This window comes from Armigeres subalbatus, chromosome 3, assembly GCF_024139115.2.
Source record: "Armigeres subalbatus isolate Guangzhou_Male chromosome 3, GZ_Asu_2, whole genome shotgun sequence".
NCBI classification, from domain to species: Eukaryota; Metazoa; Arthropoda; class Insecta; order Diptera; family Culicidae; genus Armigeres; species Armigeres subalbatus.
The window spans coordinates 216,634,591-216,653,814 of NC_085141.1; the positions used below are offsets into that span (position 1 = coordinate 216,634,591).

The 19,224-nt window shown below is 45.3% G+C and overlaps 1 protein-coding gene across 2 annotated transcripts; it reads left to right on the top strand.

Annotated features, from left to right (window-relative positions):
* LOC134219699 (lon protease homolog, mitochondrial) lies at positions 1-16,982 on the top strand. 2 transcript variants are annotated; one of them, XM_062698530.1, is made up of 8 exons: positions 1-590; positions 765-1,029; positions 1,096-1,420; positions 1,483-1,612; positions 1,798-2,102; positions 2,159-2,581; positions 2,641-2,828; positions 15,993-16,982. In XM_062698530.1, exons 1-8 carry the CDS (start codon positions 183-185, stop codon positions 16,868-16,870), a joined length of 2,922 nt encoding a protein of 973 aa, XP_062554514.1. In that variant the 5' UTR covers positions 1-182; the 3' UTR covers positions 16,871-16,982. The 2 variants fall into 2 exon arrangements, with proteins under 2 accessions (XP_062554514.1, XP_062554515.1); XM_062698531.1 differs by having other exon boundaries at positions 3-590; positions 1,144-1,420.
* The last annotated feature ends 2,242 nt before the right edge of the window (positions 16,983-19,224 follow it).

The window sequence follows — 19,224 nt, forward strand, 5'->3', positions numbered from 1 at the left end:
CATTTTCTCAACAACATGCTTCAGTTGTCACTTTTTTCCAGTGATTTCGTTCGTATCGCAAAACATGCCAGTTAGCTGATGTAACATTTATAGTTGATAAGTCCATCAGAAATACGAGTTTGCAACAGTAAATTATTCTTGAAATAACATATTGAACAATTTGTTGGAAAGCGGTGCACAAAATGAACCAACTAGTGTGTAGAATAAGTCGACCAACTGCGAACTTTCTGGTTCGTCATGCGAAGGAGAGTCCTGGTTTGAAAGTCCGACTATTTGGTTCGAATGTCAGAACCGGCATTCTAAGCCGAACTGGACGAGGATTGGTGGCCGATGCCAAGGGAATGCTGGTGCGGGATTATTGGAGCAATGTATCAACTCGAATGGCACCGGGCGCTGTTCAGGTTTTTTGTGCTCGTACGTTTTGCAGTAAACGAGATCCCGATGACGAAGAACCGGTGGTTGACCCAGAACCTGTCTCATTTTCCAGTCAGCTACCAGCCACCGTCGCCATCCCGGAAGTATGGCCCCATTTACCAGTGATCGCCACAAAACGGAATCCCGTGTTTCCGAGGTTCATGAAGATCCTTGAGGTTTGTACATAATCAGAACGAGTTCACAGATGTGTTGATGATTATCTTTCAATCAGTGGCTCGCAACGCTGTTTGAAGAACTGGTTTTATATTGAGAATTTCAAGAATAATAAGAATATTGGAAATTCATTTCAATTTTCTAATTCACCTAAAATTTCTTAAACATTTTTGTAGGTTACGAACCCTATGTTGATTGATCTGATCAGGCGAAAAGTAAAACTGAACCAGCCCTATGCCGGTATTTTCCTAAAGAAGGACGACGAAAATCCTAACGAGGTGGTGGACAACTTGTCGGAAGTCTATAACATCGGAACGTTCGCTCAAATCCAAGAAATGCAAGATCTTGGAGATAAGCTACGGCTCGTGGTGACGGCACATCGGCGTATCAAAATTGTTGGTCAGCTTCACGAGGACTTGGATTCCACTCTAGATGGAAAGCGTAAGTACCCTTGCCACGAACAATTCATTATAATTATGCGAGCATTCTAATCGAAAAATCTCCCAGAAATGACAATAAAATATCCGTTCTTTAAAACGCAAATCAATGTCTCAGTGGACGAGAGCGATGCCGAGAAGCGACGGCGGAAGCACAAGAACCGCAACAAGAAGATCATACGGAATTCCAACAACGACAGCACCGTGGATGGGGAGCCGGTTGAGGAGCCACCCAAGAGAAGATTGCTGAAAGATGGCGAACAGCAACCTCTGCTGATGGTGGAAGTTGAAAACGTCAAGCACGAATCGTTCAAACATACCGAAGAAGTCAAAGCTCTGACGCAGGAAGTCATCAAAACCATTCGGGATATTATAACGATGAATCCACTCTATCGGTAGGGTTTGAGGATTATTTTGGAATTGAATGCAAGTTTGTAATTAAGATTATATCTTTTAGCGAGAGCTTGCAGCAAATGTTAAATCAGAATCAGCGAGTCGTTGACAATCCAGTTTATTTGTGTGACTTAGGGGCATCTCTATCTGCAGCGGATCCTTCAGAGTTACAAGAGATTCTGGAAGAAATGGATGTAAGTATTCACAAAATACTTTATGTAATCGATGGAAGCTTTTGTAAAAAAAACGTATCTCAGTTGTTGAACTTAAATACATTCAATAATAAGTACTTTCCAATCATTTGAAAAATATTACCGATTAATGATTTTTAATCAACCGTTGGGATAGAAACAATATATTATCTTTTCTGTTTCAATAGATACCGAAACGGCTGATGCTGGCACTATCTCTGCTGAAAAAGGAACTAGAACTCTCAAAACTCCAGGCTAAGATTGGACGCGAAGTGGAAGAAAAAGTGAAACAGCAACATCGGAAATATATCCTCCAAGAGCAACTCAAGGTGATCAAAAAGGAACTAGGAATCGAGAAGGAGGATAAAGATGCCATTGGAGAAAAATATCGGGAACGCATCAAGGACAAAGTTGTCCCGAAAGCCGTGGCCGACGTTATCGACGAAGAGCTGAATAAGCTCAACTTCCTGGAGAGTCACAGCTCAGAGTTCAAGTAAATGACAATGTTCAAAGTTTCTCCGGAAAAGCTTAATCCTGCTTTCATTCCAGCGTGACCCGAAATTATCTGGACTGGTTAACGACTTTGCCGTGGGGTGTGATGAGCGAGGAAAACCTAGACATCGATCGGGCTACGGAAATTCTCGACGCTGATCACTACGGAATGGAGGACATCAAAAAACGCATTCTAGAGTTCATTGCCGTCAGTCAACTCAAGGGAACAACGCAGGGAAAAATCCTTTGCTTCTACGGGCCTCCGGGAGTAGGTAAAACGAGCATTGCCCGTTCAATTGCTCGGGCTTTGAATAGAGAGTATTTCCGATTCAGCGTCGGTGGAATGACCGATGTTGCTGAAATCAAGGGACACCGAAGAACATATGTGGGAGCCATGCCGGGAAAGCTGATTCAATGTCTGAAGAAGACCAAAACGGAGAACCCTTTGGTGTTGATCGACGAAGTCGACAAGATTGGAAAGCAAGTTTTACGATAATCCTAATATTTAGCTAAAAAAAACTTATCGTTCTCCATTGTAGAGGTTACCAAGGTGATCCTAGCTCTGCCCTATTGGAACTTCTTGATCCGGAGCAAAACGTCAACTTCCTCGATCATTACCTCGACGTTCCAGTTGATTTGTCGAAAGTATTATTCATTTGCACTGCCAACATTATAGAAACCATTCCGGAACCTCTGCGAGATCGCATGGAAATGATTGATATGTCAGGTATGTATAATGTTTTCTCGTAAGGTACTTGTTAGCGTGATAAACAATACAGACCTTAAGAAATATTCACTCGGGCACTCATGTGTCCTTCGCACCCTTATAAAGGTACATAGGGCTTACGTAGAAGATCTCCATCCTGGAGGGTTTTAGCCTTGACTTGGGCTCAGGTCAGATTTTTTTCAACATTATTTATTTTTTTGTTGACGCTTGTTGCCTCTGCTGTGATGTCCTGCCGGATTTCGTTTTTGCTTTTCCGCAATATGTGGCCAGCCCACCTCTAACTACACTTTTGAAAGCCACAGTCCTGAATTACAAAACTTAGACATCGGTTGATGAATACTTGAAGCTTTTGCGTGATTTCTACTGCTACCGCCGTCAGTATAGAAGTCGGGTAATAAAAAACTTTAAAAAGATCTCTTATACATTTAGTTTTCTTGCACCCACGGTTTGGTACACGGTCAATCGCACCCACCATGTTTTCGTCAGTTACGATGAGGAACAGTGGCGAAGATAGAATACTTCCTTATCTCACTCAATCCAGCGACTATCTGGATGGGGTTGGACAAAGCTCCACTAAGTAAGGCTCTGGATGTAAAAGCTTCGTATTTACGCTTCGATGAGGCCGACAATTTTGTCCGGAACTTCATTGCAAGTAAGGGCACCTTACGGATTCTTGTGATTCATACGATCGAAAAATTTCTCGTAGTCATTCATTTTCATTTATTTAGTTTACATCTAAACAGATAACACTGAATCAACAATTTGACGCTACAATAGGTACACGATTCGAGGCCGCATTTCTCCATCCTCGAATGCGCCCCACGCTCGCCAAGTCGTTTTGCACCTGGTCTGTCCACCTCGCTCGCTGCGCTCTACGCCGTCTCGTACCTGCCTGATCGGAAGCGAACACCATCTTTGCAGGGTTGCTGTCCGGCATGCTTGCAACATTCCCTGTCCATCGTACCCTTCCGGCTTTAGCTACCTTCTGGATACTGGGTTCGCCGTAGAGCTGGGCGAGCTCGTGGTTTTTCCTTCGGCGCCACACACCGTTTTCTTGAACACCGCAAAAGATGGTCCTAAGCACCCGTCTCTCGAATACTCCGAGTGCTTGCAAGTCCTCTTCGAACATTGTCCATATTTCATGTCCGTCATCCGCAAAACAAATAATTTGACTCAATCTGTTGAAAATCGTACCCCGGCTCTCCGTATGACACTTTCTAGCGCAATGTTGAACAACAGGCACGAAAGTCCATCACCTTGTCTTAGTCCCCGGTCCGATTCGAACGAACTGGAGTGTTCGCCCGAAATCAGTTTTGCTCACCATCCACCGTTGCATTGATCAGTCTGGTAAGCTTCCCAGGGAAGCTGTGCTCGTCCATACATAAGTTTCCATAGCTCTACGCGGTCTATACAGTCGTATGCCGCCATGAAATCTGTTGACCGGAGAACAAGGGAACCCCCCCCAAGGGAACACAAATACTAGTGTTCCCTCTCATTACACGACGGCAGGCTACTGACTGATAACTCTGCCAGCAGCTGCAGTTCTCTTTATTTCTTTGGTCCAAATCCGTTGCCCGTACAAATAGCCTTCTCTCCGATGTTTGTACGACAACCTCTCCAGCACATGCGCCTGCACAAGTGGACCGACTCCAAAGCTTGCACAGCGCCTATCGATGCTCTCCCAACCAGCTCTTGGATGTTCCAAACCAAAGCTCCTCCTGGACTCCTGCTGACCAGTCAGCATCCTACCGAACGTACCAACCTCCTGATGAATTCCGTCCGGCGCTACCCAAGACTTACGTGGCTGATCCATGATCCCATTGCGCCCCGCGACTTATGCGGCCGATCCATGATCCCACTGCGATAACATCTCACTAAGATGGAGAACGGGAATCGTTCCTGGGCCCATAACCTGTTGACCGGAGAACAAGGGAACCTCCCTCACGAAGAACAACAAATAGTAGGGAACTCTACTACTCACTACACGTCGGCAGGTTACTGACTGATAACTCTGCCAGCAGCTGCAGTTCTCTTTATTTCAACAATAGGTATATACAATACATTCATAACAATATTTCTTAATCTACCCAAGAGCAACTACAACCAACTGGCGCCTGCTTCCTAACCATCTACGATCTACAGCGAAGCGTCGCACACTACCTGATATACCAACAAAATTAACGAACAGATGGTGCGTTGGGACCTGGTATTCACGGCATTTTTTGAAGGATTTGCCGTACAGTAAAGATCTGGTACGTTGTAAAGCGGCCGTCAACGAAGCCGGCTTGATAACTTCCCACGAACTCATTCACTAATGATGAAATACGTCGAAAGATGATCTGGGATATCACTTTGTAGGGATGGGATATCACACTCCAGCTTGTCGCCTTTCTTGTAGATGGCGCATATAACCCCTTCCTTCCACTCCCCCGGTAGATGTACAGTTTCCCAGATTCTGACTATCAGTTTGTGCAGACAAGTGGCTAGCTTGATGAGCTCAGTTCCGATACCATCCTTACCAGCTGCTTTATTGGTCTTTAGCTTCCCTCAGGTGGGGGCTGGTTGGCTTCCATCGTCAGCTGAACTGACGTAGTTATCTCCTCCGCTGCCTTGACTTTCACTGCCTGTACTCTTAGCGCCATTCAAATGTTCCTCGTAGTGCTGCTTCCACTTTTCGATCACCACACGTTCGTCCGTCAAGATGCTCCGATCCTTATCCCTTCTTCCAGGCGGCGTTTCTTCTCCTGAAAAAGGCGGGTCTGTTGTCTCCGCTTCAGTCTATAACGTTCCACGTTCTGCCGGTACCTTGCTGCAGACCACCCGCGCTGCGTCCTTCTCCTCCAGAATCTGTCTGCATTCTTCGACGAACCAATCGTTCCGTCGACTACGTCCCATATACCCGACGTTGTTCTCCGCTGTGCCGTTAATGGGTGCTTTGACTGTATTCCAGCAGTCCTCAAGAGGAGCCCCATCGAGCTCACCCTCTTCCGGCAACGCTGCCTCGAGATGCAAGTGGCGACATCAGGTTGCTTCAGTCGCTCTAGGTTGTACCGCGGCGGTCGTCGGTACCGAACATTGTTGAAGACCGATAGTTTTGGGCGCAGTTTAACCATCATCAGATAGTGGTCAGAGTCGATGTTAGCGCCACGATATGTCCTGACGTCGATAATGTCGGAGAAGTGCCGTCCATCGATCAGAACGTGGTCGATTTATGATTTTGTCTGTATTGGTGATCTCCAGGTGTACCGATACGGGGGCCTGTTTTAGAAGTAGGTGCTGCGGATGGGCACATTCTTGGAGGCGGCGAAATCAATTAGTCGTAGGCCGTTTTCGTTCGTCAGCCGGTGAGCGCTGAACTTCCCAATAGTCAGTCTAAACTCCTCCTCTGGGCCAACCTGAGCGCTCAAATCTCCTATGATGATTTTGACGTCGTGGCTTGAGCAACTGCATCCTTGCATCCTCATCATCATCAGTGCTTCCGGAGTGTAGGCTATGGACGTTGATTATGCTGAAGTTGAAGAACCGGCCTTTGATCCTCAACCTGCACATTCTCTCGTTGATCGGCCACCATCCGATCACGCGACTTTGCATATCGCCCATCACTATGTTGCCGCAGCTCTGGTAGATGGTATGATTACCTCTAAACGTTCGCACCATTGATTCCTTCCAACAAACCTCCTGCAGCGCTACGATGCCGAATCCACGGTCCTTGAGCACATCGGCGAGTATGCGTGTGCTCCCGATGAAGTTGAGAGATTTGCAGTTCCACGAACCGAGTTTCCAATCGCTAGTCCCTTTTCGTCGCAGTGGTCTTTGCCGATGGTTCCGGTCCGTACTCTCTTGTTGATTGTTCGTTGCGTGAGTTTTTTTTTTGGCTGGCTTGCAGGGCCTGACACCAAACCCCCTAAATTTGATGCCCCGCTAAACGACCTTTCCCACCATTTTTTATTTAAGGTCAACTTTCCCAAAGGACCCATATTTTTTGTTTTTTAGGGAAAGTTGACCTTAAATAAGAATCGATTGAGACAAAAACACGAGATGCAATTTTTGACGGCAAAAGTCGTACTAGGGTAATTCGCCAAATGTTGAACGGCTAATTTCTTCGCCTATTGTTGAACGCACGTGCATTTCATATGGGAGTTCAACAATAGGCGACAAAATTAGCCGTTCAACATTTGGCGAATTACCCTATTAGATCTCTTTTTTCCGGAACCTTTACTAAAACGCCCTGCATCAAAAATCGACCGAAAAGGTCGTGGTGTCCCATATATTGCAGAATAGAGGGTCAGCTTTTTTTAAATAATTCTTTATTTGAAAGGCTCATTCGCCATATACATTACGGAGCTGAAATGCTAAATTTGTCCCTCCCCCTCTTATCTTTATTGCTCGACACATTAGCATTGTCTTCTACCTATGCATAGCACAACACGTGACAGATTTAGTTCGAAAAATGTATTGGAGGGTAACCCTACTTACTTCGGTGCGGTTCGAAACCAATAGGCTTTCCCTTCCCAGTGGATACTGATGAAACTAAAGTTCCAGCACCAGGCACATAGCTGAACTCTCGCAATCTATTTTTAAAACTAACTCTTATTCATGTATTGTTTTGTACAAATGCCAACCAAGTAGTTTCAGACATAGTACTTAATAAATGTTGGTTGTAGAAAAATCACTTTAATAAAGTATTCAAAAAATCATAGTAATTAATAACCACTCTCTGGGTGGCTCAGTACCCAGAATATAGGCAATTAATTTTGAATAAACTGAACTCAAGTGGCGATCTCTCTTTGCCTATGTGGTTGGGTTGGGATCTAACGACCAGTTGGCACAACCTCACACACGAGAATCAAGACCCGAGTTATGGCATGTTTGGATGATAAAATCGTGTGACTTTCACTTATCGTGATATCCAAAAAAGTGTGCTGTATTCCGGGTGCATCATTATTTATAACTTAGTTCACAACGTAAGCCTTCATAGAGCTAGCATTGTTGTGACGAGTGCGTTCATCGGGGCGCCCCCCGAAAGCTTAGAAAGCCAAGTAGGAATATGTGTGAGGAGAATGAACGAGATAAGGAAAAATGTCAGAAAGACCGTGATAAGCGATAGGCATTGCAAGTCATTGTTTTGATGGTGATGCAGATTACATGCACGATTATTAATACCTAAATTAAAGTAGAACTGTCAAACATAAAAGTTATTGTGAATTAAAATTACCAAGTACGAGACCAATTGTAACTTTGAGCTGATCTCATCAGGGCAAATTGATGAGTTTTGCTGAAAAGACCTCCGAAAAGTAACCCCACCCGTAGCAACCCATAACAATCTCAAAGAATTGTTCACCGCGCCGGTGCCAGCATGCAGCAAGGAGCAATTAAACGACACGGAGTCAAGCGGTGAGTTCGAACCGTCGGTTATTGATATCGAGCACGGTGATGATCACGATTGCGCGAAATGTACGCGGCCCAACAACGCCGAGTTGTATATGGTAAAGTGCGGAGATTGCAAGCACTGGTACAATTTCTCGTGCGCGAAAACGGATAAAGCTACAGCGCGTTCCAAGGACTACATCTGTGCGAAATGTCTGTCGAAGGTTCCCCGCCCCCGCCGGCTCCAGGACCGGAGGATCCAGCGTTTCAAGTTTGCGAAGAGCCCAAATCGCCAGAGATCTTCAGCGGTTGGAGGAAGAAAGGTTGCTGGTCGAGAAAGCTATGACCGAAAAGCTGGAAAGGGATAAGGAATACTTAGCCTGAAAGCATGAGCTGCTTCGTCAGCAGGACGAAGATGCGGCAAGTATGCGGAGCGGCCAAAGCATTCCAAGTCAAGCGGGCAGTCGAGAGAAAGTTGAAGCCTGGTTCAAGAACCAGCAGATATCCTGTGGATTTAATCGTCTGGACATCCACGAAGCCTCATCAAGTCAACTCGCAGTACCAGCTGGGACATCAACTCACCTAGAAATTAGTGACGTCACTGAGGTTGTTTTCCAGTGAGCTGCAGCTGGAGTCACAGAATCGATACCCCGCACTACCGACAGCATTTCCGTCGGAGATAGCCCAGGAGTGGAAGATGTAAATCAACTACCAGATCTGCCGCAACGAAATGCAGACCGACAGTCGAATGACCCTCTTCTACCTATGGTGAACATCCAACCGTTCATTCATCTTCTTACCGAAGTCTGATGTTGCCCCGGTTTCAAACCCTACGAAATCAGGCACGATTCCGAAGATCTCTCCTAGGCTGATGGGAAATCCTCTACCGTACGCTGTATGGCACCAACAGACGAGTGAGCTGCAGCGCCGAGAGCAACGTGAACGGGAGCTCGTTCTGCTTCTGAAGCGTGCCGAGGATCAGCGAGGACAGGATAGACAACGGTTGCAAGACATCGAAGCTATTCTGCAACGGCAGCAAGACGTCGAGAGGCAGCATCAGAAAGAGAACGACGTACGGAGGAAACGCGAAGAGGACCTAGTCAACCGACTCAAGCTTTACGAACAACAGTATGCTCTGAAACAATCGAGACGAGATGATGAGAAACAAAAGTTCTTGGCGAGGGAACAGCTGGTTGAGCAACTGGAGTTACTGCGTCTACAGAGCGTGCAACTACCGGCAGCGGAACAAGTCGAAGAATCTCTGATAGCACCCTGCCAACATGGTTTGCCCGTGAGTATAGACCCGCTCACGGCTCCGGTAAGTGACATACATGTAGATGGGGGGAACAATGTAGATCCAAATAGACCGATTATCCAGAATAGCAGATTATGGTCACCCCAAGCGCAATCTGTAACTCCAAAGCTGGGGCCTTCTGTAGTAAATTTGTTAAGACAGCAACAGTTCGCACCGAACCTTTCTCCGGCCTGAGAGGCTTTGAGTCCGTCTATCAACAACCGGTGCTACTGGGTCCTACACCGCAGCAACTGGCAGCAAGGCAAGTCATCTCGAGAGAGCTTCCTGTATTCAGCGGCGACCCCGTCGAGTGGCCGCTTTTCATCAGTAGCTACAATCATTCCACCAAGGCGTGTGGCTACACTTCTTCAGGAAACTTGCTGCGTTTACAACGATCCCTGAAAGAAGCCGCTAAGGAAGCAGTCAGCAGTTTTCTCTTGCATCCTTCAACCGTTCCGCAGATTTTGTCCACCCTTCAGACGTTGTACGGAAGACCGGAGCACATCGTCCACAATCTAGTGGCCAAAGTTCGTGGTATGGCCGCTCCCAAGGCAGAAAGGCTGGAGACGCTGATCCAGTTTGGTTTGGCCGTACAAAACCTGTGCGGTCACCTGAAAGCGGTGAGAATGGAGAACCACCTTTCGAACCCTATCCTTCTCCAAGAGCTCGTCGACAAGCTGCCGGCGAACATCAAATTCAACTGGGCGCTGCACCAAGACACTAGCGGTGGTTGATTTGAACGCCTTCAGCGGCTATATGGGAAGGTCACCGCGGCTACTAGTGGCGTTACAAACTTCTGCATTGGTGCGAAGCCAACGAAGGGCGAGAAAGTGAAGTCGAAGGATAAAGCGTTTGTGAACGCGCACGCTACGTACGAGCGTAAGGAGTAGGAGCAATCTAACAATGCGGCCACTAGTGATCGCCGAGAGCCGAGCAAGAACACTAGAGGCAAGGGAGGTGAAGCAAATAAGTTCTGTCCCATGTGCAACGGTCACGACCACACGGCTGCGACCTGTCCAACGTTCAAGAAGCTTTCCGTGGATGGTCGATGGAACTTTGTCAAGGACAATAAACTTTGCCGCCGATGTCTGATTTCTCACAATCGCTGGCCATGCGAGGGCGAGGTTTGTGGAATCAACAGCTGCGAGAAACGTCACCATCGTCTACTTCACTCTGAGCCTGCCAAGAAACAGTCGGTGAATTCTTCCGATACAACGGTCACCATACATCGTCAACCCGTTTCGTCGACACTGATTAAAATTCTGCCTGTGACTCTATACGGGAAGAATGGTTCAGTGAATACCTTCGCTTTTCTGGATGATGGATCATCTGCAACTCTCGTGGAGCAAACGCTTGCAAACGAGCTAGGAGTGAGCGGAAGCGCGCATTCCTTGTGCATCCATTGGACGAGTGGAATAAATAAACGAATAGCGACGAAGCAGCTGGAGTCGTTGAGTATCTCGGAACCCGGATGCGAAAACCGCTTACATCTCTCCGAGGTATACACTGTCGAGAATCTAGGACTGCCTGAACAATCGCTGGACTTCGAGCAGCTAGCAAAGGAGTTTAAACACTTGCGAAACTTACCGGTCAAGAGTTTCCAAGGAGCCGTTCCTGGATTGCTGAGAGGACTGAGTAATTCGCACCTGCTGACCACAACGAAGCTTCGAGAAGGTAACGAGAGCGTACCAGTCGCCGCAAAGACTCGCATTGGATGGGTCGTTTGTGGTGAGGTACGAGGGGGAGAACATTCGTTCCAGCACTTGCAGATGTATATATGCACAGATTCGCTGGATCAAGATCTCCATGATTACGTACGTGAGTTTTTCTCCGTGGAGAGCCTCGGAGTTTCTTTTGCTCCAAACCTGGAAGGGGATGAAGATCAACGAGCTCGCCGAATCCTCGAGGAGAAAACAATCCGGGCGGCAGATGGGAAATATGAAACCGGGCTGCTTTGGAAAGAAGATTCCTTCGAATTCCCAGACAGCAGACCAATGGCTGAGCGACGATTGAAGTGCCTCGAAAGACGTTTGGAAAAGGATCCGCAACTTTGCAACAGCGTTCATCAGCAGGTGGGAAACTACGAGTCCAAAGGCTACATCCACGTAGTAACGAAGGAAGAGATGGCAAAGTTCGACCCGCGGCGCACTTGGTATCTACCACTGGGCGTTGTCTTGAACCCAAATAAACCAGGAAAGGTACGAGTCATTTGGGATGCAGCAGCAAACAAGGATGTTAATGATCATTCAGTAATTTGCGTTCAATCATTTAGTAGTTTGTCAATAACACATTCCAGAAGCTGAATTTCAAAATATGTTGTATGGTGGACTTCTAGTGCGAAGGTTTTTCTACAACTTTGCCTAATGGTTCGTCATTAGAGTTCAACTAATAACGGAGTTAGAGCGCTAGTTGCAGTAACTTAAACTAAATGATTGGAATTTTGTTATCATTTAGTCTAAGTTACTGAAGCTATAGCTATAACTCCGTTACTAGTGGAATTCAAACAACGAACCATTAGGCAGAGTTGTAGAAAAACCTTCGCACTAGAAGTCCACCATACAACATAATTTGAAAATCAGCTTCTGGAATGTGTTATTGACAAACTACTAAATGATCGAATGCAAATTACTGAATGATCGTTAACATCCTTGGCAGCAAAAGTGAGTGGCGTGTCGTTGAATACGACGCTCCTCAAAGAACCGGACCTATTAACTCCGCAGCTGTCGGTAACCTTCAAATTTCGTGAGCGAGAAGTGGCATTTTCCGGCGATATACAAGAGATGTTTCTTCAAATCGGGATCAGAAAAGAGGATCGTAGCGCTCTGCTGTTCGTCTACCGCAATTCCCCAAGCGAATCCATGGTGACGATGGCGTCTGATGTCGCTATCTTCGGGGCAACGTGTTCTCCAGCGCAATCACAGTACGTGAAGAACCTAAATGCCACGGAGAATGAACGAGAATATCCCAGAGCAGCAGCGGCCGTCAAGAATAAACACTATGTTGACGACTACCTCAACAGCGTCGACACGGAAGACGAGGCTGTTGAATTGGCGTTGGAAGTGGCGAAGGTACATCAAAGAACGGGCTTTCGGATACGCAACTGGGTGTCGAACCGATCCTCGGTTTTGGACACGATCGGTGAAGTGAGTCCAGCTGCGGTTAAGGACCTTTCGATGAACAGCCTGAGCGGTTTCGAATGTGTCCTCGGGATATCTTGGATACCGAGGGAGGACCTGTTCTGTTTCACGACAAACCTACGAGATCTTGGAACACTCGTGGAAGCCAACGTTGCGCCGACAAAGAGGAAGATACTGAGCTTCATCATGAAGATCTACGATCCGTTGGGGTTGGTCGGTTCCCTAATTATCCAAGGAAAAATATTACTGCAAGACGTGTGGAAGGTGAAAGTGGATTGGGATCTACAGATACCCAGCGAACTATTTAAACGTTGGAAGTCGTGGTTGCAAGTTTTGAAGGAGCTGAATTCCGTTCGAATCCCTCGAAGCTACTTTCCTGGATATGATCCGGCCTGTTATGATGACCTAGAGCTTCACATATTCGTGGATGGAAGTGCACAAGCCTATTCCGCCACGGCATACTTTCGCGTCAAATATGGAGGGCAGATACGATGTGCCTTGGTTGCTTCCAAAACAAAGGTAACTCCGCTTCAGATAGTTTCGATTCCACGAATAGAACTGTAGCGTTCAGAGTCAACGAAGTATTGAACCTGTCCAAAGTTGAAGAATGGAGTTGGCTTGGGACGAAGAACAATGTTGCAGATGAAGCTACGAAGTGGGGGAAGGGTCCGAATTGCAATCCTGAGAGCCGATGGATGTGTGGACCTGCCTTCCTTTATGAAGCTGAAAACGATTGGCCGAAGCACAAACCCAAGAAAGCGGACGAAGCGGAAGAGCTGAGACCTGCGTACGTGTGCAGTCACTTGCTGTCTGTGCCGATGATCGACCTGTCGAGATTCTCAAAATACGAGCGACTACTTCGGAGCGTGGCCCACATGTTCCGGTTCAGCGAGAAACTTTCGCAACGAATCGGAAGGTCAACGTTCGACGATTCTGGAACAATTAGCCGTGAAAACCTGCGGAGTGCGGAAGAGTATCTGTGGCGACTTGCGCAGTCAGACTGTTATTCGGACGAGGTGGCTACGTTGAAGCGGAACATGGAACGCGATCCGGAAGATCAACAACCGTTGTGTCGGAGTAGTCCACTAGTTAATCTTCCGCCCGTCATGGATGAGCATGAGTTGATGCGTGTGGATGGTCGTATTGGAGCTGCGGATTGTCTGGAATATGATGCTAAGTTTCCGGTTATTCTACCTCGAGGACATCCGGTGACCGATCTTCTGCTAGAGTTCTACCATCGAACGTTTCGTCACGCCAACAACGAGACGGTTGTGAACGAAATAAGGCAGAGGTTTTACATCCCGAGGTTGAAGACGCTGATACGAACCGTAGCGAAACCTAGTACCTAGCGAAGTAGTACCTTTACGGACGCGAACACTAAGTGGCGGTTCAATCCACCGTTAGCCCCGCATATGGGCGGATGTTGGGAGCGGATGGTACGCTCCGTAAAGACCGCCCTCGGAACATTACCGATGTCGAGGAAAATGGACGACGAGTCGTTCATGACATGGTTAGCCGAAGCGGAGCATATGGTGAACTCGAGGCCGTTTTTGCCGTTAGAGAGTGAGGAGCAGCATTCGTTAACCCCGAATCACTTTCTAATGCTCAGCTCTAGCGGAGTGCATCAACAGGTTAAGGCACCGGTAGATGACAGGGCAGCGTTGAAGAGCAGTTGGGAGTTGATCCAAAACAAGCTGGATTCTTTTTGGCATCGTTGGATCGTCGAATACTTGCCGATAATATCTCGGCGGTCGAAGTGGTTCGACAATGTCGCACCAATCAAGGAAGGCGCTTTAGTCTTGATAGCCGACGATGAGGTGCGCAATTCGTGGTTACGCGGTCGCGTGAGCCGCACCTATCCTGGGAAAGACGGAGTTGTACGTCAGGCGGATGTGGAGATGTCCACCGGGACGTTGAAGAGGAGAGCAGTTTGCAAGCTAGCAGTACTAGACGTCGACGAACAAACAGGAGAGAATACCGATAGTAATGAAGCGGAGGTTAGCGGTCATCGTGATGCGGAGTAGTGGATGCGGTGCCGTCGATCCAGTGTTCGTACGGCTTGAGGGGGAGGATGTTGTGACGAGTGCGTTCATCGGGGCGCCCCCCCAAAGCTTAGAAGGCCAAGTAGGAATATGTGTGAGGAGAATGAACGAAATAAGGAAAACTGTCAGAAAGACCGTGATAAGCGATAGGCATTGCAAGTCATTGTTTTGATGGTGATGCAGATTACATGCACGATTATTAATATTCAAATTAAAGTAGAACTGTCAAACATAAAAGTTATTGTGAATTAAAATTACCAAGTACGAGACCAATTGTAACTTTGAGCTGATCTCATCAGGGCAAATTGATGAGTTTTGCCGTAGCAACCCATAACAAGCATGATAAGTCAGTTAAGCGTCACCAATGTGTCGCCATAGGGAAAGCACCTGTCTGTCGTGGGATCAAACCCTACCGAAACAGAAATGGTTATCCTTCAACACATTTTTCGATCTAAACATGTTGTGCATATGTATAAAGCGAGTTCCAGACATAGTAATTTATTATAGCCACACCAGAAATGATGCTTCAAATTGAGTCTATTTGAGTAGAGCTATTAATACAAGCACTTTCTCAAATGGAGGCAAAACATCCTCTTACTTTCATATTAACAGAAAACATATTTTCAAATGTTGCCTCGAATGTTATGAAACTGAATATGTTTAATTTCACATCCGACAAGTTTAATTTCAGGTCATTCTCGAGAAACTTATGCACTTTACCTGGACCAGGTCGCACAGAAAGCACATTGAAATTGAAATAGACTACCACGGTATTCTGGGGCTTCATTGCCGTCAACGCGTTTGCTTGCGAACGACTCGAGAAACGAGTAACAGATAAGCGAGTTGGATCGATTGGTCGAATACGACTAGTGACCGACTACAGGGTCAACTAAATGTATTAATACATCCAGTATTCAGAAATAACGTAAAACAAACCACGTATGACCCTAGTATGACAAGCACGATATAGACCCCATTCGATCTTGATAACACGTACAGTACGTTTATGTTGCCAAAATCGAATGGTTTTTGTTTTTTCATAATACTTACATAATACATTTCTTCACTTATTGTGACTCTTTTTTGTACACGGATTTTGAAATCTAAACATTTTTCTTGAAAAAAAAATGTGAAGCTTTTTCGGGAATCGAATCCTGCCGGAAAATGGTTTATGTTCCATGCTCACAAAAACATGCTTTTGTGAATTTGATAAATACGATCCGCAATCATATTTCCAAAATGTTCAGAAGTTCAGAATGGGGAATAATTATTATGTTGTTTCAAAGCTGTATAATTCAACTAACATTTTTTATATCTTTTACAGGTTACGTAGCTGAGGAGAAGCTAGCTATTGCTAAGCAATACCTTATCCCACAAGCAAAAACGAATTGTGGTCTCGAAGATAAGCACATCAACATTACTGACGAAGCGCTAAACGTACTCATTCGATCCTATTGTCGGGAGTCCGGGGTGCGCAACTTACAGAAGCAAATTGAGAAGGTTGTGCGTAAAGTAACTTTCAAAATTGTTCGCAAAGAAGTAGAATCTGCTGAAGTAACTGGAGATAATCTCAACGAACTGTTAGGAAAGCCAATATTCACCCACGATAGAATGTACGAATCGACACCACCGGGTGTGGTCATGGGGCTGGCCTGGACCGCCATGGGCGGCTCGGCATTGTACATCGAAACCGCCAAGCGAAAACTGATTGCAGCAAAAGACAAGATCGGAGATGGTTCACTTGAGTTGACCGGACATTTAGGCGATGTAATGAAGGAATCAGCTCGGATAGCGCTAACCGTGGCGCGAAACTTTATCAAACAGCATGATCAGAGTAACGACTTTCTAGAGTCTAGTCATATTCACTTGCACGTTCCGGAAGGAGCAACACCCAAAGATGGACCAAGTGCGGGAGTTACGATAGTCACAGCGCTATTGTCACTTGCTAAGGATATGCCCATTAGGCAGAACGTAGCAATGACCGGTGAAGTGTCTCTCATGGGTAAGGTATTACCAGTCGGTGGTATCAAAGAGAAGACTATCGCTGCCAAACGGAGTGGTGTGAATTGTATCATCCTACCCGAAGAGAACAAGAAAGACTACACTGACCTACCCAGTTTCATTACCGATGGACTGGAAGTGCATTTCGTTGACCATTATTCCGATGTATATAAAATTGTGTTCGCCGAAACCGACAAATAAGGAAACAGTTGCAGAATAAGAGTACAGCTTCAGTGAAGTTAGTTATTAACCGTTAGGCATTTGTTAACGTACTTGTTAGGAATTCGAATAAAGGTAATATAAGTTTTGGAAATGGATTTCAAAGATTGATTATGTTACTTCGAAGTTCTTATACTAGTTTAAGAAATTGTTCTACCGTCAGTATAATCGATTTTTACCATCATCGTGCGATCGTAACAAAAGTCCAACCAAGAAATGTTAACCATTTTTAACTAGGGGTAATGACGGCTTTGGCAGGTTTTGTTCTATTATTGGCAGGGGGGTTTTTTATGACCGATTATGCTCAAATTTGGCCCAAACATTCTTTGCATATCAAAGAATATTGTGGCCAAATTTCATAAATTCGGTCGACAAAAACCCCCCTGCCAATGAACAAAACCTGCCAAAGCCGTCTGTTCCCCTAAATTGGTTTTTGAAAAAATGGAGCAGAATGATATGCGGAGGTTTTATGAGTTTGTCAATGGCGTGCGGAGAAAAACAGTGCCATCTCCCGTCATGTGGAACGACCAACAAGGGAATTTGATGACAGATAAAACCGAAGCAACACTTCGAAACTTTGTTGAATAGTGAAAGTGGCGGTGCTTCGATGAACAGAATAAATATTAGCAACGATGAACAAGCTGTGGAGTTGCGTACACTAGATGGGGTTGAAAAAGCTGTTAAAGAGCTGAAAACAATAAAGCTGTGGGGAAGGACCAGCTCCCGGCTGAACTTCTCAAACATGGCAGTGAAGTTCTGCACCATATTATGTCGAAAATATGGGAAGAAGAGGAATTGCCTGCCAGATGGTTGGACGGCCTCCTTTGCCCTCTCTTTAAGAAAGGTCACAGACTGGAGTGCGCCAATTACCGAGGAATAACGCTCCTTAATTCGGCGTACAAAATGTCCCATACTCTGTTCAACAGATTGAGACCGCTTGAAGAGTCTTTCGTCGGCGAATACCAAGCAGGTAACCTGAGACAAATCCTTGATAAATTCCGGAAGAACAACTTGCAGACACATCATCTGTTTATAAAGGAAAAAAAAGGTTGATGATGATGATGATGGTCCCGCCACATACCCCTACAAAGGTTCGAGCTAGACGATTTATCTTTACGATAATTACAGGCCTGGTAGCGAGTCACTTTTTAGTGACTTGGTCACTTTTTTCGGGTCAGTCACTAAAAAGTCTATTTTCAACTATTTTGAAACTATCGACTCGGTTTCACCAAGAACACCGTTGCGGAATCTAAAAAAAAATGTTGGAAAATTTGTAACTTTATCCGTCGGAAGCTGCTTTATTCATAACGGACATGAAATGACGGATTTAGAAAAAATGACCACTTAGTCGTGAGGTAAGACGCGCGGCTACAAAGCAAGAGGGTGGCTGGGTTCGATTCCCGTGCCGGTCTAGACAATTTTCGGATTGGAAATTTTCTCGACTTCCCCGGGCATAAATGTGTCATCGTGTTAGCCTCATGATATACGAATGCAAAAATGGTAACCTGACTTAGAAACCTTGCAGTTAACAACTGTGGAAGTGCTTAATGAACACTAAGCTGCGAGGCGGCTCTGTCCCAGTGTGGGGATGTAATGCCAATGAGAAGAGAAGAAGAAGAAAGAAGAAGACCACTTAGTATTTTTTGACCCAAAAGCTGTTTGCAACTTCTTAGCAACTTCAAATCCACTCTGAATCTTGGTGTGCTTATCAGATTCTTAATAACGATTGATTTGAGGGGTTTTGTGTCACAGTGATCCAAGCAGGCTTGACACAGGGAATTAAGATTCTAAATATATTCACAACGCTAATAGCATACCCTGCTTATTTTAAAACCTCTTTTAAAAACTCATAAACTCTACACCTTCTCAATTGAACTGTTGAGTATTCAGATTCATCTTTTTAAAAAAAATCTGATATTTTCATCTTAATCCTACACAATTTTAGATGCATTCCCTGTTGTGTCGGGGAAATCATTTGTGAGCGATGGCTTGACCTAATTTAAAACATATATGTTTTACTCACAAAAACATATATTTTTATATATTTTGAAACATAAGAAGATGTTTTTTATGACGGGATGGAAAAATTTGAAAATACAAAAATAAATATAAAAAAGAATAAATATAAAAAAAAGAATAAAACAAACTCATCAGATTTAATTTGTCATAAGACGAACTATTCCATTTAATTCCATCACTTTGTAAACATTGATAAGTGTCTCATACTTGACTCGACTTGAGAGACAAGAAACGTCATTACCGTCATTACTGTTAAGGTCGAAATACGTATACTTGTAAAGAATGCAAAGTAATGGAATAAAATAATCCATTACAAG